The 27,998-nt window shown below is 40.6% G+C and overlaps 1 protein-coding gene across 2 annotated transcripts in view; it reads right to left on the reverse strand.

Annotated features, from left to right (window-relative positions):
- The window catches only part of LOC109401325 (uncharacterized), a 332,029-nt gene that overhangs the window by 32,330 nt on the left and 271,701 nt on the right, over window positions 1-27,998 (reverse strand). Inside the window, exons 5-7 of one of the 2 annotated variants that reach the window (XR_009998549.1) lie at window positions 18,745-19,215; window positions 17,895-17,976; window positions 8,257-8,801 (exon numbers count right to left, since the gene is read on the reverse strand). Coding sequence is in view for 1 of the 2 variants with exons in the window: in XM_062855415.1 (XP_062711399.1) it covers window positions 17,895-17,976; window positions 18,745-19,215 (553 nt within the window). In the remaining variant the exon portion in view is untranslated. The remainder of the gene's footprint in view (window positions 1-8,256; window positions 8,802-17,894; window positions 17,977-18,744; window positions 19,216-27,998) is intronic. The other variant, XM_062855415.1, reaches the window with a different exon arrangement.

Consider the following 27,998-nt stretch of genomic DNA (forward strand, 5'->3'; position numbering starts at 1 on the left):
GGTGTTATCGCTAAAGAAATCTTCAAAGGTATCAATAGAAAATTCCTAATGGAAACCTTGGAAGAATACCTAAAGGATTCATTGAAGGGATTGCAGTAGAATTTCTTGGAGGAATTTCCATGAGAATTCTTGAAAGAATTTTTAAATGTTTTATTATAGTTTCTGAAATATTTCTGAAGATTTTTTTTAATTTTTTTTCAGAAATTAATTTGGATATCCGTGTAGCAATTCGTAAATTTCTTTGAGAATTCCTTAAGCAATTTTCTTCTTAATTCATTCTGCATTATTCTTAGAAAACTTTTTTGACAATTCTTTTGGAAACTGTTTCAGCTATTGCGTCAAAATTGAGTTCGCAGTTCCTTTGTTAAATTTTTTTGAAGTCTCATTAAAAATTTCTGCGGAAATTCTTAGAAAATTCCATTGGAAACTCATTTAATCAATTCTTGGCAATGCTTCAGCAATGACTTTGCGTACTTCTCCAAATTTTTATTTCTACGGAAATTTCTTTAGAAATTCTGTCTGCTACTTTTCAATGTTTTGTTTTACAATTTCTTTGAAAAATCCTCTGGTAATTACTTTGCGTACAGAGACGAAGTCTCTCTAACGAAAAAAACAAAATAAAAAATACTTGGTGCATAACTCAACACTCTTCTGGAAACTTCTTTGCCAATTTCTACGGGAATTGATTGCGCAATTCATTTGGCATTTACTGTGGAAATTTATTCAGCGTATCTTCTGTGAGTTACCTTCGAAAATGTTTCTAAATACCTTTGGCGGAGCTTTTCCCTTAACTCCAAAAGCTAGAATTTACAAATACTGGCGTGTGTGTGAGAAATGGACAAATTGGAGTTGGAAAAAGTTACTCGTCCTCTCGGTGAGACTCGAACTCACGGCTCCTACTCACTAGATAGGCGCGTTGCCACTACACCACTAGAAGACTCGCAGATGCAGTGATAACCCAGGATTCAAGCTCAGTTCGAAATTCTAAAGTTAACTTTCCACAGACCGTACTTCTTTCGGATGAATGGAATGTGAATGGACATCTTATGCACACTACGCATCTATTGTTTAGGGGAGATTGAGGAGACTTGATCCCTGGGGAGACTTGTTCCCCCCATATTTGCTCGGAATCAAAAATATTTTTCTTCTAGCATAATTTTTCCAAAACTACTCCTGGACAAACGACTATGTTTTGACTACAAGTGATTTCGATTGTACATTGCATTATTTTTTAACGGCTGATGGTTTGTTTTCAGTCCTTCAGAAATCTTTAAGGCGATTCCGAAAAATCTCAATAACTTTGTGAAAATTGAACCAAATCGTGTCAAAATTTCACAGCACATAGTTTGAATAAAATACTTTCAAACTTATTTATACAAATAAGGCTGTTCCCAAGCAACACACATGTTATATTAGAGTTACGAAAGCGCAAGTTTTGGTTGTATAGAAGTTTATTTTACGTAATTCTAACATTGTGTTGAAATAACGTAAAATAAACTTCTATACAACCAAAACTTGCGCTGTCGAACCTTTTATATAACATGTGTGTTACTTGGGTTGTTAACATATTTTAATTAATTCAGCTTAGTATACACAACAGTGACATGGGGAGACTTGATCCCTCGAGGATTACACACACATTATACATGTGAAAAATAAAATTCTATTCGGAAGCCTCTATTTACTTGGAATTCTAGTCTATTCATCGATAAAATGTGTCAGATAATTATAACCTTAGTACAAACCAAGAAAATGGGGATCAAGTCTCCCCATTTTTAAAATACGGCATATCCTTAAAAATTTAAGGAAATCTTACAATTTCAAACACTCCAAATTCATCGAAAATACAAGAAAACTCGAAAACAAAATGAATAGGAAGATTCTGGAATTATTTTCCCTTCAAATAAACCATGTTCACAAAGGGGGATCAAGTGTCACCCATTTTTGAAAAATACATCATAAAACATGCCTCCATAAAAACACAGTTTTGAAAACTTTAACAATAATTTAAAGGCTTTCTGTTGTGTATAAACTTGCAATAGATGTTTACCTGCCATTTTATACGGAAATCGGATCTAGTTTTGTGTTTTTCTCAAAGTTTCAGGTAAATTAAGAAAAAGGGATCAAGTCTCCACAGTCTCCCCTATGTAAAGCCTAGCAACGTAGCATTTTCAGCAAATTCTTTGGAAATCTTTTAAGCAATTTTATTTAATTGGATTTGATCCGCAAATTCCTATGACATTATTTTTGGGGTTTTCCTGAACAGCTTTTTTGAAAACCATTTCGGCAATTCCTACAAAAATTGGCTCAGCAGCTCTTTCGTAAATTTCTCGGCAATAATATCTGCCAAAAATAAAATAGTCAATTCGTTTGTTAATTTAAGTGGCAATTTTTCAAAACTTCTCCGGTAATTCAACTGTAAAATCCTCTGGTGAATTTTCTGGAAATTTATTCTGCTAATTCTTTACGGAATTCTGTCTGTCATTACTTCAGAAGTTCTATGAAGTGTATTTCATAAGAATTTAAAAGTAATCCAAGAGTTTAAATGGAACGACCGATGAAAATCTCAAGAGGATGACCCAAGTATTTTGCAAAAAGTAAGAATACTATCATAGAAGTACACAAACAATTTCCTAAGAATAATAAAAGATATTCTAATATAATTTCTTGGAGGACTTTCTGTGAGAGTTCTTATACTTTTTAATTGAATTTCTTAGGTATTTATTTTAAGAATTCTTGAATCCTTGAAAGGCTTATAGGAAATTTGTTTTTTAATTTCTAACAAAAACACTGAATGCATCCTCTGGAGGAATCCCTCCAGAGTTGGAACAATTTGTGTAAGAATCTTCGGAAAAATCTTGCAGGAGAAATTATATAAATACATGAAGAAATCCTTGCATTACAAAATTCCCAAAAGATTTCTTGTACAAAATTATTTGAAAAAAAACCTGGAAAAATCAGTTTAAGGCGAAACTGGACGCATTTTCTCATTTTTCTGGTTTTTGATTTTTTATTAAATAACGAAGTAATATTTTCAAAATCGGTTTTCATACACAGTTAGAGGAAGGATTTTTTTTAGGTGTAAATTTTTTTCCAATTTTTCAAAAACCATATTTTTTTGAAATTTTATTCAAAAATGGTTTACTTAAAAACGAAAAACATTTTCCAGCTGAAAAAAAAATAACCGCGAGATACCTTGATCCTTCCTCTAACTGTGTACGAAAACCGATTTTTAAAATATTACTTTGTTATTTGATTAAAAAAATCAATAACCAAAAAGTGAGGAAATGCTTCCAATTTTGCCTTAAGAATGAAGGATTAAAATCAATTGAAGACATCTTGAACGAATCTTTGAATACATTGTAAGAGAATTTATTGGATGAACTACTTAAAAAATCTCTGGAAAAAAATCCTGAAAAAGGTTTGGGGGAAATTTCTAAAGGTCTCTTGGAAAGATTATCTTTAGAACTTTGAATAAAAATATGGAAGAATTCCTAAAGCGATCACTGGAAAAATCCCAAAAGTAATCTTCGTTAGAATCCATGGAGAAGTTATTTAAGGACAAACGTCTTGAAATCCCGCTTGAACAGTGCATCAGAACTTCGGACGCACACATCTCAAGAAGCAAGCTTCAAACAACAATGGATTTTATTATTCTGTTCTTGCTCACTTCTAATAAGCTTAAAATGAGAAGCTCAGGTGCGCTTATTTTGTTTACGAAGAGATTTGTGCTTCCGAAATCGTGAGTAGGTGCCAAAGGCGGCCATTGTGGCGACCATGTTGGGATTCTAACAAGTCTGTCCTTAATATATCTACAAGGAATGCTTCATCCGGTTGATCAAACCTTTCCAGGAGATTCTAACAAGATCGTTGAAGAAATTCTGAAAGAATCTTCTGATTATGTATTTCCAAGAGATTTTTTTGAAGGAGTATTTAAAAAAATCTTTGAAAAATTCCTGTAGGATCTCTTGAAGCGATTCCTAAAGATATCTAGAGTTCCCAGAGGAATGCTAGCGAAAATTCCTGAAGGAATCCTTGGGGAAACTTCTAAAGTTGATGAATGTTAAAGATATCGAAAGAATTCCTACAGAAGTTTCTCTAAGAATTTTCTTCTGTTTAAATCCTTGAAGATTTTTTTAGTTATTATCCAATGGATTCCTTGAAAATTTCCAAGACGAATTCTTGCATGAATCTCTTAGTAAAACCTTAGAGAAACACCTTGAAAATCCTTGCAGATTTTTTTGAAAAAACAATGCATTAATTTCTGAAGGAATCCTTGGAAAATAAACTTGAGAAAACTATCGAACAACGCCAAGATGAGTGATGAATGCTTGATGAAATGCCAAGATAAGCTCTTGGAGAAATGTCAGAAAGAGTAACGTGAGGGAATAATTGAGAAATTATCGAAGAATCTGTAGAGAAAACTTGACATCCGTAGAAAATCATCACAGGAATATTTGGAGGTCTGCTGAAAGAAACGGAGGAATACTGGAACAAATTCTAGGACTTCTCTTCCTGTGCTGGAATGCCGATGTAATTTCTTGGAAGAATATCTGGTTCCAAAAGAATCATTGGTGATTTTCTTGCAGTATTGTTTCTGACATTTTCCAGAAATTCTTTGAATGGCCTTCTAGACGAATCCTTAGAGATATTATTGATATATTCCTGAACAAATATTTCGAGAAACACTCGATGAAGCCCTTGCAAGAATCTTTTATAGTACTCTGAAGTACTCTTGAAAACATCCACGGACACAACACCGTAAAAATTCCTAAAAGAGTGCTTAGAGAAATTCTGAATGTCATCCTTGCATTTACAACTAAAAAGATCCTTGAAGACAAATTCAAGAAAGATTTCTTAAAGAAAACTATAAAGTAATCATTGAAGGGATAGCTAAAAGATTACTTGGTGCAATTCCCAAATAAATTAAAAAAAAGACACATTTTCGACATGCTTCTTAGAAAAATATCTTGCGCTCATTGATGGAACTCCTTGTAGAAATCCTGAAGACAAGGTTACCAATAATCGTATCGTAGAGCACTCACCATGATTTTTTAGCTGATAAGCATTCCCAAGCTCACCGTGCATATTTTGATCGCTAATGCAATGAACTCAGCTGTCACTGTCTAGCTGAGAAAAACTCTCTCTGGTTGCAGTGGCGCTTGTAAACAAATATACTCACGCTCTCCAAGTGGTGTTCATTCATCGATCATAACTCTCGCACCGCTGCTAGAAAGTGAACGATTCGAAGGAAGCGAAAACTGGAGCAGTTATTATCGCGGGTGATAATTTTCACTGCGATTGATAATAATTTATCACCACGAGTGCCAATTCAAAGGAAAAGCAGCGCGGTATCGATACCGTGTCTTTGAATAATGCTCACTAAAGATGCACATTTTTATACCTTGATGCATTTACATATTTGAGACACATATTTTGCGCTACAGTAATATGAGCTTGGTAAGCAACTCTAACGGTATTTTAAACCTAACTGATGAACCGGAAGGTGTGTGCCTTTGGCAAGGTCATTTCATCGAGCGTGGATTGGTCGTTCTCGTATTACAAGTTAAACTTGTGTAATACAAAATGCACTGGTAAGAGCACAAGGGATGGTGTTTTCTGCAATGTTTGCTTGAAGAGTAAAAAAGATGTAGTTTTAGGAAGCGTGGACTCCCTCTACGATTATGGGTCGGACCGTATATGTATTACATAGTTAAAGAACATGCTTCTCTGAGGGAGAAGGGAAGAATCAAAAATTGTACAAACATACTAAAATTTAATACATCACATATCATGATCCTGACCATTTAGATAGAGATAATGTAATTGGACAAAATTGTTTGCTTTGTTGTGTCACTCAGCGGAAGAGTTACATTTACGAATCAAGCGATCCATCTTCTGTAAATCCTTGAATTATTTAATAGCTTTACCGGATACACCATTCGTCCAATAAATGTCCCTCGAGCAGTCGCGGCTTTGACTACCTGCAGCGACGCCGCGCTCACGCTGTGTACCACATGCGTGCATTTTCCATGATGCGTGTCTCAGTACACGATGCAACCGCTCCCGGGATATTTATCAATTAATCAATTCCGAGATTTAAAATCTTCGTGCACTTGAGTGTTAGTTGATGACGCATTTGCTAATCAATCGAAAGGAAAGCAACATTTGACAATTGGCTTCTTTAGTGGTGTTGAGATAGTTCCATATTCTGAATCTGCATGCAAAACTGAGCCGAAATCCAAATTTTCATCAATTTTGGTGCCCGGGAACCTTTCTAAAAATCAATTTGAAATTTGTATGGGAGCGATTTGTCGAGTCACCCCTCGTCGCATTTTGTACTGAGCGGAGCTGTCAAGCAGTTGCTCAGCTGTCAAAAGGTGATTTCAAAAATTCTTTTGGAAATTGATTTTAGGTACCAAAATAAAGTCATATAAATCTGAAAAAAAAATCATAGCGGCTCAGAAAAAGGTGCTCTTTTGTTTAAAAATAAAAAATAATTGATTTTTTCTTAATTTAAAAACCCAATTTCAGCCCCCCAAAACCCCCAACTACGAAACAACTTTTGTATTTTCAAATTTTTCAAATTTTGCATGAAGTGCGTTACGCGCTAGGCTTCCTTCATCCCCGTTATGTAATTTTTGAACGAACCCTTACATGTCACTCCTCGATCTACCAAACAAATTTGTAAGTTTATTTCTGACTAATTCCGAACCCTAATGCACACAAACGGGCTTCTGATGAAACCTTCCCCATGCTCCTGCCAATTCCACAATCGATGATATTATCGCCGTGAGTAGGAATCGGAATGAAAGCTGAGAATCAGCACGATATTTTCGAGCAGATTATCTTTCGCAGCTGAATGGAAAGTATTTCGAGAGCGCTCTCGCAATTTTCATTCCAGTTAGGTGGCGGGCAACACACTCACGCTGGATGAGTTCATTCACGCCTTTGTGAGTAAATGAACGAGTTGTTGTTTCTATGATGAACATTTGGGACGATACACACTGAAATTAATTGTTTGGCTTTCGCGAGAATTTTCGTTTATCAGTAACCTTGCCTGAAGAAATTTAAAAAAAAAACAGAAAATAATTTTTAACCTTCCGTCAGTCAGTTGGCTACCACTGCCAGCATCACGGTAATGCTGCGTACAAAAAGCGAGATTTTTTTTAAAGTTTTGTAGAAAATACAACAGCGTGATTATTTGTGAGGTAAAGGTATAGATTTATCATTGTAAAATATGTACATTTGTAATATTCATGGGAACCCAAACATTTTCTTCCGCAGCAGACCACCAAATTCCTAGCTAGGCCACTGCTAGGAGCAGTGTATAGGAGCAAATGAATAAGACAACGGTCATACGAGTTCGATTCCCATAGAGTATACTTGTACGTTGTACTTGCCGCACTTAAAATGGTCTTTGGCAGAGGATGGTTTCAGTAAATAACTATGGAAGTGCTCATAGGATACTGCTAAGAAGTAGTCTTTGTCTCAGTGGGACGTTGTGCCAAGAAGAAGATTATTTCACAATCAAACCATATGTTTTGCACACATTCCTTAGTATACGTGAAAAACAATTTGTGAAGTGTTCACCATAAACTAATATGATGAAACGAACTCACCAATTTTCGACGGTGATCGACAAAAAGTTCAAATTAAATAGGCGCACGCGTTTGGAAAAAGAGGTGAAGGGAAAATTAAAACACACCAATAAACACGACGTGAAAACGGACAGGTCTGACCCGATTCTCTCCTATGTAGTGCATGTCAACGTGAAACAAGAACGTTATGTACTGGGATACAAATAATTGGTGTGAAGGATTGATATATCATCGACATTATTCCTACACTCAGGCAAATAAACCTAAGATTATCATAAGGTCCGTCTATGGCGCAGAATCGACTCACAGTTTGGCTTTTATACACATTTAGCAACACGATATTCTCAAGCTTCGATAGCCACGTGGGTTGGGCACGAGCTCAGTGATCTCGACATTCATGGATCGATTCCAGTCTGCATCATTTTGTGATTTTTCTGCTCTTTTTATAAGTTTACCTTAAGTAATTAGGTCATAATAAGCATGTTCAATTTTCATAAGGTATTCTTATGGCATCCATACTTTACAGCTATGGCTAAATCTCATAAGGTATTTTGATGAATATCGGTAGTTTACTTCGCTGAGTTTATCTATGTGCAAAATAGTAAAGATAAGTTGCCGTGCAATCAACAAACATTTCCATTAAAAAATTTCCTACCGCTTTCTTCTAATCTAAATTGCGTCGATACGAGTGCTTTCCGTAGTCCTTTCCATCATCAAAATGATCATAATGATGGTAATGATCGTGATCATGATCATAGTGATAGTGATATTTCCTCTCGTTCGACTTTCCCTTCGAAGGTTTCAGTTTCTTGTCACCCTCCGTGGGTGGATGAATCAACTGAATCCGATCTCCATTATCGTCGTCAGTCTTCTTGTTCTTTTTCTTAGCATCCTCCTTAGCTTTCTGGTCATTAGAAGCTTTGAGCAAAGCGCTGGCCACTTCGTACGTTCGCCAAAGATTGTACAGATTCCGGTTAAACGAACTCTGTTTCTTGTCCGGCTTGAATTCATCATCGCATGGCTCTTCCGTTTCTAGCTGAGGGCGATCTCCATAACCATCGTTTCCGTTCTCAAAAATTGGCTTGATATCGGTTTTTCTGTTGTAAGGCTTGATTCCATTTCCAAACTTGTACCCGTTGATATCGTTTCCATTGGGATCATCCGTGTTTGTGCCAAAATTGGTCAGAGTGTCTGGATCACCTGTTAACAAGCATTGGTGGAAGAAGCGGAAAAGCGCGACATTATAGTGGATGATCAACTTTCTGGTGCAATACTTTCACCATACATATACGACACAGATGCTGATGACGGACGAATATTGGGTGCTGCAAACTGCATGTTTGATGATGGTGGGCGCCATTTGGGTGATCTGAACGAACAATAAGGGGTGCTCAAGGATGGGCGTTTAAAATTATAAGTTTGAACAATTACATAAATATTACAGAACTAGTTATTCAACAGATTACAAGTAAACTTGAGTATTCAATCATAAAGGTAGGGACGATTCTAGGATCATTTCAGGAACTTCTTCAGTATCTAATTTAGATGTCTTAACAGATTTCTAAGAACTGCTTCACATAATTCGCCAGGACTCAGGGATTCTAACAGTTGTTTTTCCAAAACCGTCGCAGGATGAAATGATTATGAAATATTAATACAGAAAATTCATAGGAAATGTTTAAGATTTTTTTTTGAGAAACTTCAGAAAAATTTCATGAAAACTCAAAAAACGTGGAAAGATTTTGAATGGTTTTCTGGATTGACTCAGAAGTTTCGCCAAAAGCTAGCACAAAACATATAAAAAGCTTGAGCTTGAGTTTTACTGGTAACCCCTAATTACTAGCTCAGGAAATGCTTCCAGTTTCGCCTTAAGATCTACTAGCGTAATCAATAGATTGTTGTTAAATTACTGATATTGTGCAAAATCCTGCAGGTCCATTGAGCTTTGTTCTGTGAAGAACTAGTTTCCAAAAATGTTCTAGGTCTATCGAAATCAATGAATTGTTGATACATTACTGATGTGGTGTAACATCGTTACAGGTTCATGGATTAAAGCTCTGTAGAGAAGTAGCTTTGAAATATGTTGTAGGTCCTCCAAGAACTTCCGCGAATAGGCCTGACAAGACCTACAAGCGCAATTAATGGATTGTTGTTACCTGTTGGATCGGTGCATGGAGCATGGTTCTGTAGGGAACTAGTTTCCCAAGATTTCCTAGGTCATCCAAGATCTTCCGCGTAAGCTTAAGGTCTGCACCACAAGCATAATCAAAGGAATGTTATGTCATTATTAATACGGTGCAACATCCTACAGGTTCATGAAGTATTGTTCTGCAATGAACTAATTTCGAAAAATAATCTAGGTTATCCAAAAACTTCCGTTAGTTAACACCTGAAGATCTACAAGCGTCGAGATGAACCAGCCGAGGGCTGAAAATCTCGATAATAAAGAAAAATAATAATAATAATCTACAAGCGTAATCAATGGATTGCTGTTACATTACTAATGCGGTCTAACATCTAACAAAACCATGGCGCATGGTTTTATAAACAACTGCTTCCGAAGTAATTCTGGGACATCCAAGAACTTCCCCCAATCAAGGCCAGAACAATCACTTCTTGTTACCTTACATTTCAAAGAGTAACGATACACTGCAACATCGTACAGGTCCATTAATAGAGAGCTAATTTCCAAAGATGCTTTAGGTAATCTAAGGACTTCCGCGAATAAGTTAAAACTGAATCAATAATATTTCCCCGTAATACATGTCTCAAGACTGTCAATCTTCATCTTCGGACTCAACCAACGCTCACCAGACCTCTCTCCACATGGTTCGCCCTCCTTGCACGCCCTCCAAGTCTTCTAGTGTCGTCCGAATCTTTTGCAAATACTAGTTGCAGGGTTGTTGTCCGACATTCTCACAATATGACCTGCCCATCGTGTCCTTCCAGCTTTTTTCAGGTTCCGGATGCTAGGTGTTGCGAGCTCGTGGTTCATCCTTCGCCTCCACTCACCGCTCTGCTGCACAAATGGTCACACAACGCTCTAACACTCGAGTACTGACATGTCCTCCTCGAGCAAAGCCCAAGTCTCGTACCCATAAAGAACCAACGGTCTTATCTGTGCAACGTCTTGTACATGGAGCATTGCATATGGTACGAGTGTATCTTTTTCGACCGCAGGTTCTTGCGGAGCTCTTATTAGACCCGACTTTCCCTGATTATCCGCCTTCGTATTTCACGGCTAACGTTATTGTCTGTCTTTAATCTTCACGCAACCCCCTACAACTCATTTTTTAAATGCTCACATTTCGTCAATTTTCATCCGATTTTTTTTGAAGTCGCCCTCAAACGATCATAAATTGGTGATGGTTTATTACGCTCAAGCGGCCCTGTATTATGCGGAACCATTCCGGAGATATTCCGGATTGTACTGGGGGAGGGGTCTGTTCTGCCAAATGACTAACAATGATTTTTTCGTGTGTTATTTTGTCACAGAGGCCTCCGCGGAACCTATTCCAAGTGTTCCGGAGCGGCCACGTCAGTGGATACATATTTCAGTCAATTTTTTCTAACCCATTCATTTGAAATTCATTCGAAATACGTCGCATGGCATGTTTTGGCTGCAAACCAGAAATGTCCTCGAAGACACCCCCGTGGAACCTGTGCTAGATGTTCCAGGGTGGCGATATTAGTTGATACAGACTTCAGGGTTTCGTTTCTGACTCAGTCATTCGAAATCATGAAGTTTGATATGTCGCACGACATGTTTTGGATGAAAACAAGAAATGTCTCCAAAGACGCCCCTTGGAACCTGTCAAGGTGATCCGGATGGGCCTGCTTATTCAAACCTGTTTATCGAAGTTGTGTTCCATTGTTCGCAATAAAAAATCCGCTGAAAATCGATGATTCAAACACAATAACACACGAAATAATCACTTTTAGCCATTTCTGCACCCCCCTAACCCCAGTACTTTCCGGAATATCTCCGGAATGGTTCCGGACATTGCATGGCCACTTGGGTGTGATAAACTTGCACCAATTTATGATCGATTGAGGGTAACTTCAAGTAAATTTGATGGAAATTGACAAAATGCCAGCATTTTGAAAATGAGATGCTGAGGGAAAAGTACTGTAAGATTCTTACAACAGTTCTTCTAAGAATCTCTATAGGAATTCTTCTAGAAATACCTTTGGGTATTTTTAACCTTCCAGGACGCGCGCCTTCAAGCAACCGAAACTGCACCGCGCTCGCGCTGTATACGAAAAGCGAGGTTTTTTGGTAGTGTTGTACTTTTTACAACAGCGCGCGCGCTGAAGGGTTAAGGAATTCTTCATAATTTCCTCCAAGAATTCTATTAGTGGATTCTCCAAATATTTCAGTAGTGATTTTCCAATAATTCTATCAAAAATTGATCAAGCCTTTAAGAAATTGCTTCACTAAGAATTTCATTAATTTGAGTCTCCAAGGATTGCTCCAGGAATTTTTCCGAGGTTTCTTTCCTTCAAGGATCTCTCCAAGTATTTATAAAGGCATTCCTCCAAGTCATTCTTCAAAATTTATAGAAAGTTTTCGGCTCTTTCAGTCTATACGGTCTTCAACCAGAGGTTGTACAGACTGAACAATCACTAACATGAGACAACGGATTACACACGAAACATCCAGTCGGCGGTGGTCCAGTGGAAAATTTTCCGTTTAACGAAAAGTTTCCACCAACCAGAACGGGAATCGAACCCTCACTCTGAGGCCAACAAAACGGCCTGACGACTGATGCCTCTAACCGCATGGCCATAAAGCCCACGCAGCTTAAACGGAGACTGCATCGACATTACGACGTTTCGGCGAATATTTCGTCTTCTTCAAGGATTTAGAGGCTTCAAGAAGACGAAATTTACTTCAAAACATCGAAATGTCGGAATGTCGATGCAATAATCGCTTTGGCAGCTTAAAATATTGTGGATTTGTAAAAAAAAAGTTCTACCGCACTGTCTAAGTCCTACTGCAGACATGCTTGCAAAGTGAAAACCAACAACAAACAATGATCATCGGCGTCGTATCCAAGGTTATTCAAGGTATCGCTAGGGTAGATCTATGATACCTTAGTGAAAATCAGTAGTCTGACAGTAGCGGTAGCTTTTCGTTCTACCGTAAAACGGAAAGTTTTCTCTAAATTAGCAATACTGAAAGAATCGAAAACTTTCAAAAAATCAGAAATTTCATTAGAAAGCATCCACCAAACTTCAAAACTTGTTCCATGGATTAGATTCAAATATTCCTACAAGGATTTATTCACCAATTTTTTCAAGGATTTCTTAAGAAATTTGTCAGAGTATTTCTTCACGATTGAGATTCTTTCCAAATTCTTTAATTTATATCAAAGCACATCATCTGGAATTTCTCCAATAATTCCAGTAGGAATTTATTTAAGGATTCCTCTTGGAGTTCTTTCAAAATTTTCTTTAACGCCTTGTTAATACAAAAATTTCTTAACTAATTCCTCCAAGAATTTCCACAACTATGCCTTGAAAACTTCTTAAAGATTTGTATGTCTTGGATTCCTTTTTTGAATTCCTGAAAGACTTTTTCAGGAATTACTCCAAGGATTCTAACAGGACTTTTTCAACGAGTTTTTGGGTATTTCCTACGAAAAAAGAACTAATTGAAAAAAAAAGATTTGTTCAGCATTCTTTCTAGAAGCCTCCTAGAATTCTGTTGGAGTTTTCTTGTATTATTTTCATTATTTTTATTTTTAGCTCATATCAAGTTTTCCACTCAAATTTCTTCGAAGATTTCTGTAGCATTCCTATAATTTCTCTTCAATATGTTTCAATCGCCCTTCCAAGAATTCCCCCTAACAAAATCTTTATAATTTTTTTTCAAGGTTATTGTAGTTTTTTTTTTCAGATTTTTTCAAGAATATCTTTAAAATTCCTCCGATCCGGATTTCGTTAGGATTTTCTCAAAGGATTCCTTCAACCGTGTCTTAGAAAATCCTTCAAAGATATCTTAGGAAATTTTTAATAAAAAAATTCATCAAAATTCCATCAACAAATACCAAATAATAACTCCAAGAACTCTTCCAAATGTTTCACGGGGATTTTTCCAAAGTTTTTGTAAAGATATCGTAAGAAATTATTCAAAATGTTTTTTCAAAGATTTTTGTTTTTTTTTGTACAAAAAAAAACTTTAAAAAATTCCTGCAAGAATGTCTAAGTAATCTACAAAGTAATTCTACAAAGATTCCTTCAGTATTTTTTTAAGGATTCCTCCAGGAAGTCCTCCAAGAATTCGAAAATATATTCGAGGATTTCTTAATATATTTATTTTTGTTGCCTCTCTTTGAAATGCTCTTCAACTTTTCCTCGAGGAACTCCTTCAAAGATTTTTTCAAGAATTTAACAAGGCATTTATTCAGGAATCTCTCCAAGTATGCACTTCCTACAATAAGTTTCTATAATTTCTTCTTGATACCTTCGAAGAATTTATTCTGCAATTTTCTCTGGGTTTCACTTGAAGTTCATGCTGGGGATTTTGCAGTAGTTCTTTCGATTTTTTTCCAGAGGCTTTCCTGGCATCGCTTTGGGAGTTCCTCGCGGTATGTCTCCTAAAATACCATCTTCGTCTTTTCTTAGAGGTTTTCCCTCACTTTTTTTTCAAATCTATTCACAGTATTCCTCCAGAGCTTCATCTATGATTTTCTAGAAGTTTCTCCTGGAATTTCTGCCATTTTACAGAATTTCTCCATATTTTTTTTTTCTTGGAATTGTTCCAGGTATTTTTGCAGAATCTTCATCTGAGTCGTTTTCATTTTTCAGAATTCCTCAAAAAAAAAAACAAGTTGATCCTTGTAAATCCAGGTACCTATCTATTCCGAAAAAAATGCCAGGATTTTCATCCCTCTTTTTTTGTCGTTAACCCATTCACGCCCAGTGATGTATTTATGGATCAGTAACTTTTGCGATAACTGCGGAGAAATGAAACATTTTGGAAGACTGGTGTCTTCAGCAGAGATGCCAGCCATTGCCAATATCGTCGCGCTCGTACCTTGACAATCCAACTACATTGAAAAAAATTGTCTTCAACAAAGTTGATCAGGACATCAAAAGCTATCCAATAGTGAACTAGTTGGTTCTAGGTTTATCCGTCAGGCGGCGTTAGTGAGTCCTAAAGAAATTAAACCTCTGTATCTCGAGAATCCGACTACATAGAAAAACTTCGTCTTCGGTAAGGTTTATCAGGACATTAACAGCTATCCGATAATGAACTAGTTGATTGTAGATTTGTTCGCTAGGTGGCGCAAGTGGGCTCTAAAAGTTCTGGACTTCTGTATCTCGAGAATCAGACTACTTAGAAGAATTTCGTCTTCGGCAAGGTCGATTAGGACATCAAGGGCTACCCGATAGTGCACTAGTTGGTTTAAGATAAATCTGCTAGGTGGTGTTAGTGAGCCCTAAAAAATCTGAACTTCTGTATCTTGATAATCAGACTACATAGACAAATTTTGTCTTCGTTAAGGTAAATCAGGACATCACAAGCTATTGAACTTCTGTATCTCGAGAATCCGATTACACAGAAGAATTTTGACTTCGCCAAGGTCGATCGGTATATCAAGAGCTATCTGATAGTGAACTAGTTGATTGTAGGTTTGTCCGCTAGGTGACGCACGTGGGCTCTAAAAATTCTGAACTAATATTGGTAAAGTAGTTTTTACGATAAAATAAAACTGCATGGCTACTGATTGATAACAAAACCAGCTAGGTATCAAACAGCCGTCTTATTTCATATAAACTATTCATATAATTTATAACCAAATATAATGTTGAAAAAATATAGCATAGTATGATTAGTTATCAACTTGAACTCAATGGTAATATGATTTTTGATAACGTGCTATGTGCTATCAATTTGTTATCTTTACTCGGGTGTGACTCTCATCTCAAAGCCATTCGCTTGGGTCGAACGTGCCTCTGGTGCCGATCTACTGATGCAAAATATATGTATATGGATAAATTGAATGTAATTTGATCAACTAGCGCCCAGCAATTTGGTTAGAGACTAGAAGACTTGAATGCTCAAAGGTCTATTCACAGATTAGTAAATTTTGCTAATACCGTGGAAAATGAAGCATGCTGCACCGTCTTTCATTCTCCTCTCTTTTTCGTGCTCGTTCAGAGTTGTTATCTCATGATGAACTGGTTGGTTTTGGGTTAGCCCGTTAGGCGGTTTCAATAATTCATAGTGTTGCCGAGGTAGAATTTTACTGGAGTTCTTTGAGCAGATGTAGCATACTGGTGGTTGCTTGAATCAGCCAATACTGGAATAGTTTGTTCCATTTTAGTATTCATTTTTCATTTTAAAACACTTAAAATTCTTCAGTCACTTGACAATAATAATTATAATTATCGGCTTCGGTTCAACCCGGATCTAATTTCCTTTTATTACAAATTCTAACAAACTTACTGTGATCGACTAGTAATCAACGCACTTGATACTATCGCTACTTCCTACTCGTTTTATTTGTATCACCTACAGTGAAGCTAATAGCATATGACTACTCTCACTGTTTGCGCGAGGGTAAAATTGCTGATTTTTGCCGCAACACATAGAAATTTTGAACTTGTGTATCTCAAGAATAGAACTACATAAAAGACTCTGGTCTATATAACCACAGCTGTAAATGACGCATCATTAGCGGAAATCGTTTCTACTGTGAGCTCCGGAAGAAGCTGAGATAGATGAGAATGAGATGTGCTGAACGCTAAAAAATGAAAAATAAACCATTCTCAAAGAACACTTGCAAACATTTGGACTTTTCGAATTACGAGTGCTAAAGGATAATCTTGGCACTGTACAAGATAACGGTGTGTGGCGGCAGAGGGTGAGCCACGTGGACGCTACGCGCTGCGGTTGCCAAAGCCAGAAGGATACGATGGGCAGTATATACTACTAGTATGCCGAATATCAAGCCATTATATATAGAAATGATTGGAATGGAATGCCTCAAAACTGTTGAAAACTAGTCATTGATAAACTTCTAGTAGATTTTTTTAGTTATTACTAATGTAAACCCTTTTTGGAACATTTCAAACTGTATTTTTTTATTAAGAAAATATCAACTACTTCTTGCATCATGATCAGTCATCTAAAATAGATTTACATAGCTCATAAAAATAAGGTAGCTGCACAAAAAATAGAAACATATTTTTCCAACGTTCCACGTGCATATGCCCCACTGTTTGTTAAAACGAAAATTTTACCGTAGATTTAACAATAACTTTCTTTCATGGGGTCGAGGTACTCCAGAAAAAATCAGACATCTACTGTGATTGTGGCATAATTTGAACGTTAATGGGTAAAATTCGCTCTCGGAAATTATCTGGAAATTTCTGAAGAAAATATTAAAAACAATCTCAATGAATCCTAGTGAAATCTCCATTTGATTCCCAGAAATATTTCGAAGTTTCAAGCGAAATATCTGGTGAAATTCCGGCAAGTATGAGATGGTTTTTTATAGGAAGATTTTGAGAAAACCCCCAGGATCAATTCCGGATAAAATCTAGAAGCAGTCTCACATGAAATGTAGAAGGCATTCTTGGAAAAAATCTTAGGACTAATTTGAGGATGTTGCAATTTTCAGGAATATTGGAAATAAACCAACCCCGGGAAGATAATCTCGTGAGTAGGGATATGAAAAATCATGATCGAGAGCATTTCAGAAGGAATCGCGTAAACCAATGAAGCTTGAAAAAGTCACGACTGAATAGCAAGCAAGGTAGCAAAAAACACTTAATCTAGAGAATATCTTTTTTATCTCATCTTCTTATCTGCTAGTAATCAACACTTTTTAATCCATCACCTTAAAAAAATCTCCGAAATCGACCTACTTCTCCAAGTAATATACTAAAAGATAGTCTCCGCCTCGACATTGATCTAATAGTCTCTCTCACAAGCTCCATCACATATTTCAACGGCATTTAACGATCATAGAAATTAGATATGTCATGTTGTCATCGGTGATTCAGTGCGCCGCTACCACAACCCATTACGGAATGACCCCGAATGAAACACCTGACACTCCCCCCGGTTAAATGAAATGACCGACCACCATGTAGGACGATTTATCCCTGACCGGTTGGCCGGACAGACATGAAAACAGCCAGACTACAATGATGTGGACAACATACACACACGCACATGGAGCGACAAACACCGACGACCCCGATTTGATCCTGGAAAATGGCAATGCAATCTCTTCTACGGTACTAACTAGTAGTAGGTCCTGTACTGGTACTCACCGTAATTGGCCGAATGTTGCTGATAGAGATGGTTCTGCACCGAATTGGTCGCGTAGATGGGTGAAGCCGACGGCACCGGGTACTGCGGTGGTGGAAATAATAAGGAGAATCGCATAAATATTTACCGATGAAATGGGAATTAGTCGCTGTACGGTTGTGCGTGAGTTTTTGCGCTTGTACGCACGCACGCAGTCAGCCAGCCGGTGATATTGGATTTTGGAGTTCCATGCGGAAGTGGTAAAATGAAGGTCTGTCTTTTTGATGCCCTAGTGTTTAGATTCATAGAAAGAGCAGCTCGGCAGGGGTTCAGAAGATTCCAATGGCTTCAGGGAGATTTTTATGGTTTCAAGAAATATCAGGATGTTTCAAAGGATTTCAGGATATTCAAGAGGTGCGTTAAAAGGATTCATGAGTATTTAAGGTGAGCTACAAGTAGTTTTAAAGGAATTCAGGGGATATCACAAAGATGTTAGACAGTTGCAAGCGTTTTCACGGGACGTTCGGGAGATTTTAGGGAATTTGTGAAGAGTTTCAAAATGTTTCAGGAAGACTTCATGGAGTTTCATAGGGTTTACAGGGGGCATGAGGTCAGAGTATTTTCGGGGTTTCAGGGGTTTTCAAGGTAATTACAGGAAACTTCATAACGTTTCAGGGGCTTTTAGGTAACTTTAGTGAGTTTCAGTAGCTTCAGAAGCATTGTAGGAAGATTTCAGAGATTTTCAGGGAAGTTTCAAAAAATGACAAAAAACTGCTGCGAAACGCAAACGTATCAAGAATGGAAGCAATTCCATGAAAGAATCCCGTCATTCTGCTACCCCTTCCACATGGAACACCAGCTCGTGATTCTCACCTTGACCAGTTGTGCCTGGGTCGCAATCACCTGATTGGCCTGGTGCACCTGATTGATGGCGGCTATCGGTGCCTGATGGACGACCGGAACCGAGGGCTGCACCCCCACGAAGGTCGTCTGCTGGGCCTGCTGTTGCTGCGGGTGGTGGTGGTAGTGGATGGTTCCAGCCTGGGCAGCCTGTTGGCCCACCACCGCCGATTGGGGCTGATAATGGTGCTGCAGCGTCGCCGGTTGAGTCAGCGTGTAATGGACAGCGGCAGCCGGCTGGTGGGCCGTGTAGATCGTGGCCGCCTGTTGATGCTGCTGGGGATGATGGTGCACATACTGGAGTTGGTGGCCGGCTGCGTTTGTGATGATTGTTGCCGTGGCTGCCGGGGCCTGTTGAGGATGATGATGCTGGTAGATCGTCTGGATCGTCTGCGGATAGTGCGCGTAGTGATACTGAGGAACTGCGGTCGCTGCATAGTTGTACTGTACTCAGGGTGGAAGAGAGAACAAGCATTCAAAATTAAATCGAATGGAATTGCATTTCACCGCCGATGCTCTGGGGCGTGCAAAACCTGCGGGAAAATGTGATTTAGATGTATGTACCGTAAACTGGGGTCAAATTTATCATCGGAATAAAATTGATTGCTTCGCCTTTTGAGAATTTTGGAAATTATCAAAATGAAATAGGGAAACTTACGCATTTTCGGCAGTTTTGTCCTCTTCGTCATAGGGAGTTTTTTTTAAACCTGTTGAACTGAAAGTGTCGTCTCCAGAACCCACCTTCGATATCGGTAAGATAGCTCCTCAATCTCACCTAGGTTCCAGAAGCCGATAATAATTTTGCTGTCACGGACGCAAGCACCGCCGATAGAAGAACGTGATTCAACCACAGCAATGGTAACACCAATTGTCTCCGCACCGCACTGTCCAGCAAACACCACCGAACTTGGCTCTTCCAAACCAGCACTTCACAATCGACCAGGAGGGGACACAGGGTAGTAGCTTCGAATATACGCGTATGAAAACTCCAGTGTTCTCAAATTCCACTATATTAACGTATCTTAACTACTAAACTAACTTAATTTTCAAGAGTATCAAACCGGGTGTAAATAATAATTTCGACCGAACCGTTGGATGATTTTAAGTGGACTGTTCATGAGATCGTTCATCAGAGCAAGCCATCCATCCACCGTGCTCTGATGATCGATCACAATGACGTCATCGATGAGAGGACAACGATCGGCTGGTAAGTGCAAGAGCACTCCGACTGACCGCTGCCCATCGGTTGTTATTACCTACTCCGAGTATCTACTGCTCCAGCACGCCGCAGGTATCTTTCGTCGACGCTGTAGAGCGATAGAGACAGCAGCGCGGACTGGCCTGCTCGATCCTATACCTATGTAGTCCGCAAATGGTATCGATCGTCTATCCCTCCATCCATCCATCAGCCGTAGTGAACGATGAGAAGATCTATTGTTCCTCCAGCAGTGGATCGACACGAATAATACGGTTGCGTAATATCGTCTGGCTGACTCGTTTGGATGGACAGTCGTAGATCGATCCACTGGTGTGTGCAGGGGGTGAGCCCAAACATTCTCACCCACCCTGAAATTGTCCGAATTTCTGAAAGAGAAAAGAGAACTCCTCTTTGGCTGGGATAGGATGTGGATAGGGATTGGACAGGGTAAACTTAATTTTGAAAATGGGAGTAGAATTCGTGCTCCCTGATCGGTTCCGGTAGAAGGCAAACCTTTTCCACTGGTCGTTTGAGCTCCCCAGTAGCTGTCCGCAGAGTTACTACGTGGACTACGCCATCTGCTCTGGGATGGATTTGCTCGATTCGGCCGAGCTTCCAGCGCATAGGGGGTAGATTATCGTCACATATCACCACCATTCTGCCCACTTCAATTTCAACCGGGGGCCGCCAACGTCTGTTCCGCCCTTGGAGCTGGCTCAAATACTCCTGTCTCCACCGTTTCCAAAAATTTTGGACCTTCTGTTGGACTAGTTCGAATTGAGTGAGTCGATTGGTAGGAATTGTGGTAACATCAATCTCCGGGAGTGCTTGTAGTGACCCTCCCACAAGAAAATGCGCCGGTGTGAGAGGTTCGAGATCTTCAGGGCTCTCTGAGAGCGTGGTGATGGGTCTGGAGTTTAGGCATCCCTCAATCTGAACTAACAGCGTAGTCATATCTTCGATTTAAACCGGGTTGTCTCCAATGACTCTTTGGAGGTGGAATTTGGTGGAACGCACTGCAGCCTCCCAAAGTCCACCGAAATGCGGGCCACTTGGAGGACTAAAGTGCCAGCGTATGCCTTCGTCAAGACAGTAGTTGTTCACCTTCTCCTTATGGTCCTTATCCTTCAGCAGACGAAGCAAATCTTGCAGTCGATTTCGGGCACCGACGAAATTGGTGCCATTATCCGAAAATATATCAGCGCATCTTCCCCGCCTCGCCACAAACCACCTTAACGCCTGGATGAACCGATCTGTCGACAAGTCTGAGACCAGCTCGATATGAATTGCCTTGGTCGACAGACATATAAAAATGGCTCCATAAGCCTTTACCGCCGTTCGTCTGGGACCTGGCCTAACGTAAAGTGGCCCGAAGAAGTCTATGCCCGTTCGGGAGAATGGGCGGGATACCGTTACTCTTTCCTTAGGTAATTCTCCCATGAATTGCTTCACCGCAGACGGCTTTGCTCGGAAGCACCGGTAGCAACGCTGGACAACCTGTCGAGCGATGTTTCTCCCTCCTAATGGCCAGAATTTCTGCCGAATGGTGCTTAACAGCAACTGTGGTCCGGCGTGAAGTAGTCGAATGTGGTAGTGTGTCACAAGCAAGTGAGTGAAACGATGACCCTTAGGTAGGACGATTGGATGTTTGAAGTCCTCAGGTTCCGCAGAGTGACCTAATCGTCCACCGAGCCGCATCAATCCCTCAGACGATATGTAGGGGTGGAACCAACGTAGCGGCGATTTCCGGGACACTGGTTTCCCTGCTGATAGATCCTTCCATTCATCGGTGAGCGATACCCTTTGCACTTGCCGAACGATCGTATGCTCCGCTTCTTTAAGCTCTTCCGACGTAAGAAATCCACTTCTCCTTTCTGCCTTCGGTATCTTGAGAAGCTTGATAAGACGTTGCCAAATTGCTGTTGTCCGAATCAAGTTCGAGTATGTCGAAAATTTGGCGACGTATTCCTCAACGAACACGTCTGTGGTTGCCATTGTAGCCGCGGTTGCAGTGCGACGTCTTTCCTTCTCTGCTTCTTCGCTGTTCCGCAACTCTGCCAATTGTGGCCATTCTTCCGGATCTGATAGCAACCAGTCCGGCCCATGCCACCAAAAGTGATTAATCGCAATATTCGTCGGGGTTATTCCTCTAGAAATGAGATCAGCGGGATTCTGTGATCCAGGAACATGCCGCCACTGATAGCCCTCGGTTAGCCGCTGAATTTTTGCGCATCGATTCCCAATATACGTGCTCCATGTGTTGGGAGTAGCTGCTATCCAGCGCAGCACGCACGTAGAATCTGTCCAAAAGTGTACATTTACCGGTAATCTGATGGATTGTATAACCTTTCCGTACAGCTCCGCAGTCAAAAGTGTGCCACACAATTCTAACCTCGGAATGGATTGGCGATTCAACGGAGCCACCCTAGGGGCTGTCCATTAATTACGTAAGGGTTTATAGGGAGAGGGGGGGTTTGAGAAATCTTACGCTCCATACAAAAATATTTGGCTTTCCATACAAAAAATCTTACAAGGGGGGGGGGAGGGGGTGTCGAAAAATCGCAAAAAATCCCTTACGTAATTAATGGACAGCCCCCTAGACTTCGAAGCAAACAGTCGAACTTGTACATTTCTGTCGGAATCCTCACTTCGTACATAAATACATCCTCCGTAAGCCTTCTCCGAAGCGTCCGAAAAGCAGTGAAGGTCTATCCGCCGCGCCTCAGGAATTAAAACGCACCTTTTGATCCTCAGCTGGTTGAGAGTTGGAAGTTGCTGATGATATCCTTGCCACGTCTCACCCACCGTTTTGGGCAGTGGTTCGTCCCAACCGATCCGTTGTTCATCCTCGTTCTTTAGTGTCCACAATACCTGCATGAACACCTTGAACGTTGTGATTGCCGCTCCTATGAGGCCTAGCGGATCGAATAGAGTAGCGATTATCGAAAGAATCATGCGCTTGGTCAACAACATCGTGTCTTGCAAGTTTGGAATGGTGAATTGGAAGCGTAGAGTGTCGGTTCCTGGCATCCAGGTTAATCCGAGCGTTTTTACCGACGGATCTGGATCCAAACTGATTTCCTGAGTTGACGGGATCGCTAAATCCTCTTCGAGGACTCCCATCAACGCGTCGGGATGGTTGGAAGCCCATTTGCGTAGTTTAAATCCTCCAGCTGTCGTAAGCTGCTGCAACTGGACTCTCAATTTCAAAGCTTCGTCCACGTCGTCCGTGCCCGTTATAACATCGTCCATGTAGGTGTCTTCCCGTACTGCCTTGGCACCAAGTGGAAACCTTCCTTCTTCGTCATCCGCCAACTGCTTCAGAACTCTCGTTGCTAGGAATGGTGCCGGTTTCGTGCCATACGTGACGGTGTTTAGCTCGTAGGTGCTGATTTCCTCCTCCGGTGACGATCGCCATAAGATGGACTGCAGTGGTCGGTCCTCTTCATCGACCCAGATTTGGCGGAACATTTTCTCAACGTCCGCTACCAACATTACTTGTTTGGTCCGACTCCTCATGATTATAGAACGAAGATCATCTTGGATGATCGGCCCAACCAACAGCGCATCGTTCAACGTCACCCTGGTAGCCGTTTCACTGGAAGCATTGAAGACAACGCGAACCTTTGTTGTGGTACTGGCTTCCTTCACAACTGGATGGTGAGGTAGATAGCAGTGATTCGATGTAACGGTGACGCTCTCGACCTTCCTCATATGGCCGAGCTGGAGATATTCTTCCATGAATGCGCAGTATTGACTACGAAGATCATCGTTCTTCGCTAATCTGCGCTCCGTACTTTGAAGCCGACGAACGGCGATATCCCTTGACTCGCCAATTCGCTTCAAAACCTCTGTATCCTTTGGCAAAGAGACAGTGTAACGTCCGTCTTCTCCTCGACGAACGGTGCGAACAAAATGCTCCTCGCAACGCGCTTCTTGTGGCGAATAGTTTTCGGCAGACCCAATCTCCTCGCAGGACCAAAATCGGGCTACCAATTCCTCTAAACCTTCTGAAGTCGACACGTTGCAGCTGATGTTCAGCGACTGACTGGAAACCGATGATCCACCACATACTACCCAACCGAAAACGGATTCGTTGAGCGCCGGTAGCCGTTCTCCTAATGAAACCTGCCGTCCGTTTCTGAAGAATTGGAAGAACGACTCAATTCCCAAAACCATGTCCACGTTCATGGACACATTGAACGATGGATCAGCCAATTCTATGCCCTCTGGGATGTTCCACTTTGCGATATTGATGGAAGACGTCGGTAGATGGACAGTCACCTTAGGTAGGACGAGGAAATTCATCCGTTGAGAGAACTCAGAAACTCGTGATCGAATGGTGGCTTCGATTTGCTGCTTAACATTGGTTACCGCTTGACCGATACCGTGAATCTTGACTTCTACCTTGTTGCGGGTTACCCTTAACCGCTGACTGAGTCTTTCAGTTACGAAGTTGCTCTCCGATCCCGAGTCCAGCAAAGCGCGCGCGGGATAGCGCTGCCCACTATTGTCCTCAACGATCACGATAGCCGTCGCCAGCAACACCTGGGAATGCTGGGCTGAACCATGTGCCACCACAGTGTCAGTGGACGCCATATTGGACACTTGGGGAGTTGATGAAGAGGGCTGAACCTGAGTGTTAGGAATTGATGCTTCCGTGGGGCTCGAAGAATTCGACGAATTTGCCGCAACCGCTGACTTCGAAGATTTATCCTTGCCAGGTCTGAAGCACACCAGCGAATGATGACGACTCTTGCAATGCCGACAAGAGAATTTGGACTGACAATCCTTCGCATGATGTCCTGACTTGAAACAATTCCTGCAGAGGGAGTGACTTCTCAGGACTGCTTCCCTTTCCGATAGCGGCATCCTTTGGAAAACACCGCACTGAAACAGTAGATGGTTTGCACTGCAAACGGCACAGCTTCCTCCGAGTGTTTGAGCAGTGTTGAAGCTGGACTTGACTGACGATGCCTTGTACTTCGTCGATAGCGGTTGAGCTGCGTTCCTGGAGTCTGCGATTTTCCCTGGAAGCGATTCCAGCATACGAATGCGACGCTGGAGGTACTCTGTCAACTCCTTCACCGTATCCTGTTGCTTTGTAGAAGATATTTCCTCCCACCCTCTGCGCGTCACAGGATCCAATCGCGTCACACGGCTGGACGATGTTGTCCAGGGTCTGCACTATTTTCTCGAAACCCTCCACGAGTGTGTGCAGATCCGATGAAGACTCCTTCACCAAATTAGGAAGCTTAAACAGCGCTTGAACTTGGAGCTTTTTCAAGTGTTTGCTGTTATCATATCGCTTTTGCAAGAGGTCCCAAGCGACCTTGTAATTGGCACTAGTAATTTGCAGAGAATCGATCAAAGTCTTCGGTTCTCCCTGAAGACACCCCTTCAGGTAGTAGAATTTTTCTACCTCCGGAAGATCAGCCTTGCAATGTATGATAGAGGAGTAGAGATCTCGGAAACTGAGCCACTCCTCGATGTTCCCACCAAATGTTTGGAGTTTGATCTGTGGTAGACGCACATGATCAAGACTTCCAATACCGGAAGCGTTCGGGTCCCTAACCGATGTATTCAAATTCACTGGCTCCTGCTTGATTTTAATCCGATCCAGCAGGGTCGCCTTCGCTTCGTAAAAGCGATCGCTAAATTCTTTCCTCTCCCTCGTGTACGGGTTTGTTTCACTGTCATGGAGCTCGTGGGTTTTGATCTCGATAAGATACTCGGAAAATTTCTCCCACAAATCGTCGAGCCTATGCAATCGTACCGTCATTTGACTAACGGTGGCATCTTCCGGTAAATCTTCAACGTAGTCCCAAATTTCGTTGAAAGTTTGTTGCACTTCGGACAGCTTCGCGACCAGCACCTTGTATGTTGCCCTCGACATGATGGATCTCGCAGCAATCAATCACTTGTTGAACGGATGAAAATAGTGGTGTAATATTCTGCGTATTCGCCTAGCTTCGGAAGGACATATAGCAATGTTTTAACTGACCTTAGGAAGTGTTAAGCGATTCCAACGCAGTCGGTAGTAAACGTCCACTCAATGTTATTCAACCAATGTTGATTGCTCGGGTTCACCAGGGTTGTTTGACGTTGAAGGAGGAGAAAATCGTTGCGGTAGTATCAAAAAGGTTTTGCTTCGGCTGCACATATACCGTTCGACTCACCTGACCGAGTGAACAGCGATACGGGTGCAGCAATAGGGTTAAATTCACCGATTTCGTCGCAAAGTATAGCCAGAAACCGATCAAAAGCTCGATAAATTCATCAATCGACGTGAAGAAGAGGGATAAATTATGTAGTTTCCAAATAATTAGCTTCGACGGGACATATACCGTGTAACTCACCCGGAGAAACCAACGGTGTGGCAAATGTCCGTGCAAAATAAGCTGACCGTATCCAAATCCAATTCCAAATGGGATTATGTAGCCTCAATAATCCGTTATCATACAGGGAGGGATATGTGTGTAGGAATGCAAGCCAAGGAGGATGATTTTATTAAAATGGTGGAGTATCCAAAGTCCACGCTTCGGCGGACATACACTAAATGTTCACTAACCTGGACAACGATCCACGTTGCTGCCTCCTTGCTTGACGAATCCACTCGAAGATAGCAGCGATCGAAATGCTTGGATGTTTCGATGTTGATCCCAATGCCGATCCGGAACGGTTGAAAATCTTCGCCAATCGCTTCGGGTAACTGAAGTCCTAACCAGAGCTCCGTATCTGGTAGAACGGACGACGGATCCTCGTTGAGAGTGCCGATGGCTCCGTAATGGCGATGTGCAGTGCAAAGTGAATGAAAGGTGGTGTTAGCAGCAAGAAATGCCTAACTTCGGCAAGACACACACTAAGTATTTATCTAATAATTACCTGGAAAACCACAGGCGGCGCCAACTTAGTGCTGTCCTCCAATCCGACGCTAGCGAGAATCACCCCGAATCCTTAGTACAGGATACCAACAGGGCGTAGATCGACCTCGCGGTTTGGATTGATTACCCGAGCAGAGGGGAATATCAAATTAATAACTACGAAATCACAAAACCTGTTTTTATATCTTGTTTTGTTATTATTGAATTATCAAGGCATTACGTTTCCATAACATGTTTTGTTGGACAATCTTATTTTGTTATGTCCAAGCAATTGGTATGCAGCCCTTAAATAACATTTCAATATTACATTCTGTTGTGGAACAAGTTTGATTATTATTGTATTATTGAGAGTGCACAAATACTTTATGGTATTGCTATCTAAACTAAAACAAATTTTGAAACAAAACCTACGTCATTCTACAACGTTATTTACAGCATTTGAGGGAAAGCAACTGCATATTCACTCATCAATTTGTCTTCCTCTTCCATTTATCATTACATCCAAACTGAGACAAACTGCATGCCCCATATCACTAGCTAGTATTCCGTGGGAAAAAGTTTGCATAATGCACCAGAAAAACTGTTTAACGATTTTTTGAAAAGTGCGCAAAGTTAGGCCCTAGGTGCGCAAAGTATGGTACGCTTACGGTATCACATTTGATAAGAGGTGGTATATTACGTGACATGGAGGTGTTTTAATGTGTACAAAACAAAGTCCCTGCTGGGCGGCGCGGGGTTTTGCTTAATTTCTGAAATTGACTGAGTTGTAGCTGAAAAGTACCCAAAATACCAGCCACTGCCCAAGTGGCGCAGCACCCTGCATACATCTAAACGAGAACATAGCAGACGATATTGAAGGTTTTTAAGGTTTTCAAAGGGACGTTCCAGATTCCGCCTTTGACATGTGGATTTCAATGATAAAAATGTCAAACTTATGGAGTAAACTTGTTTGAACGAAGCTAATACAGACAGCTGAATCCAAAATTGTAGATGGTTTTGAATGGGATTTTTCAGAAATAATTTGTATTTCACATGTTTTCCCTGTCGTTCCAGAGGATGAAGTGAGATCTACCTATTTGAAAGATAGGTACATGAATAGTTGAAAATACACCTATTAGGGAAGAGAGAAACTGAAGTTCGCATTC

This window comes from Aedes albopictus, chromosome 3 (genome assembly GCF_035046485.1).
Source record: "Aedes albopictus strain Foshan chromosome 3, AalbF5, whole genome shotgun sequence".
Taxonomy (NCBI): domain Eukaryota; kingdom Metazoa; phylum Arthropoda; class Insecta; order Diptera; family Culicidae; genus Aedes; species Aedes albopictus.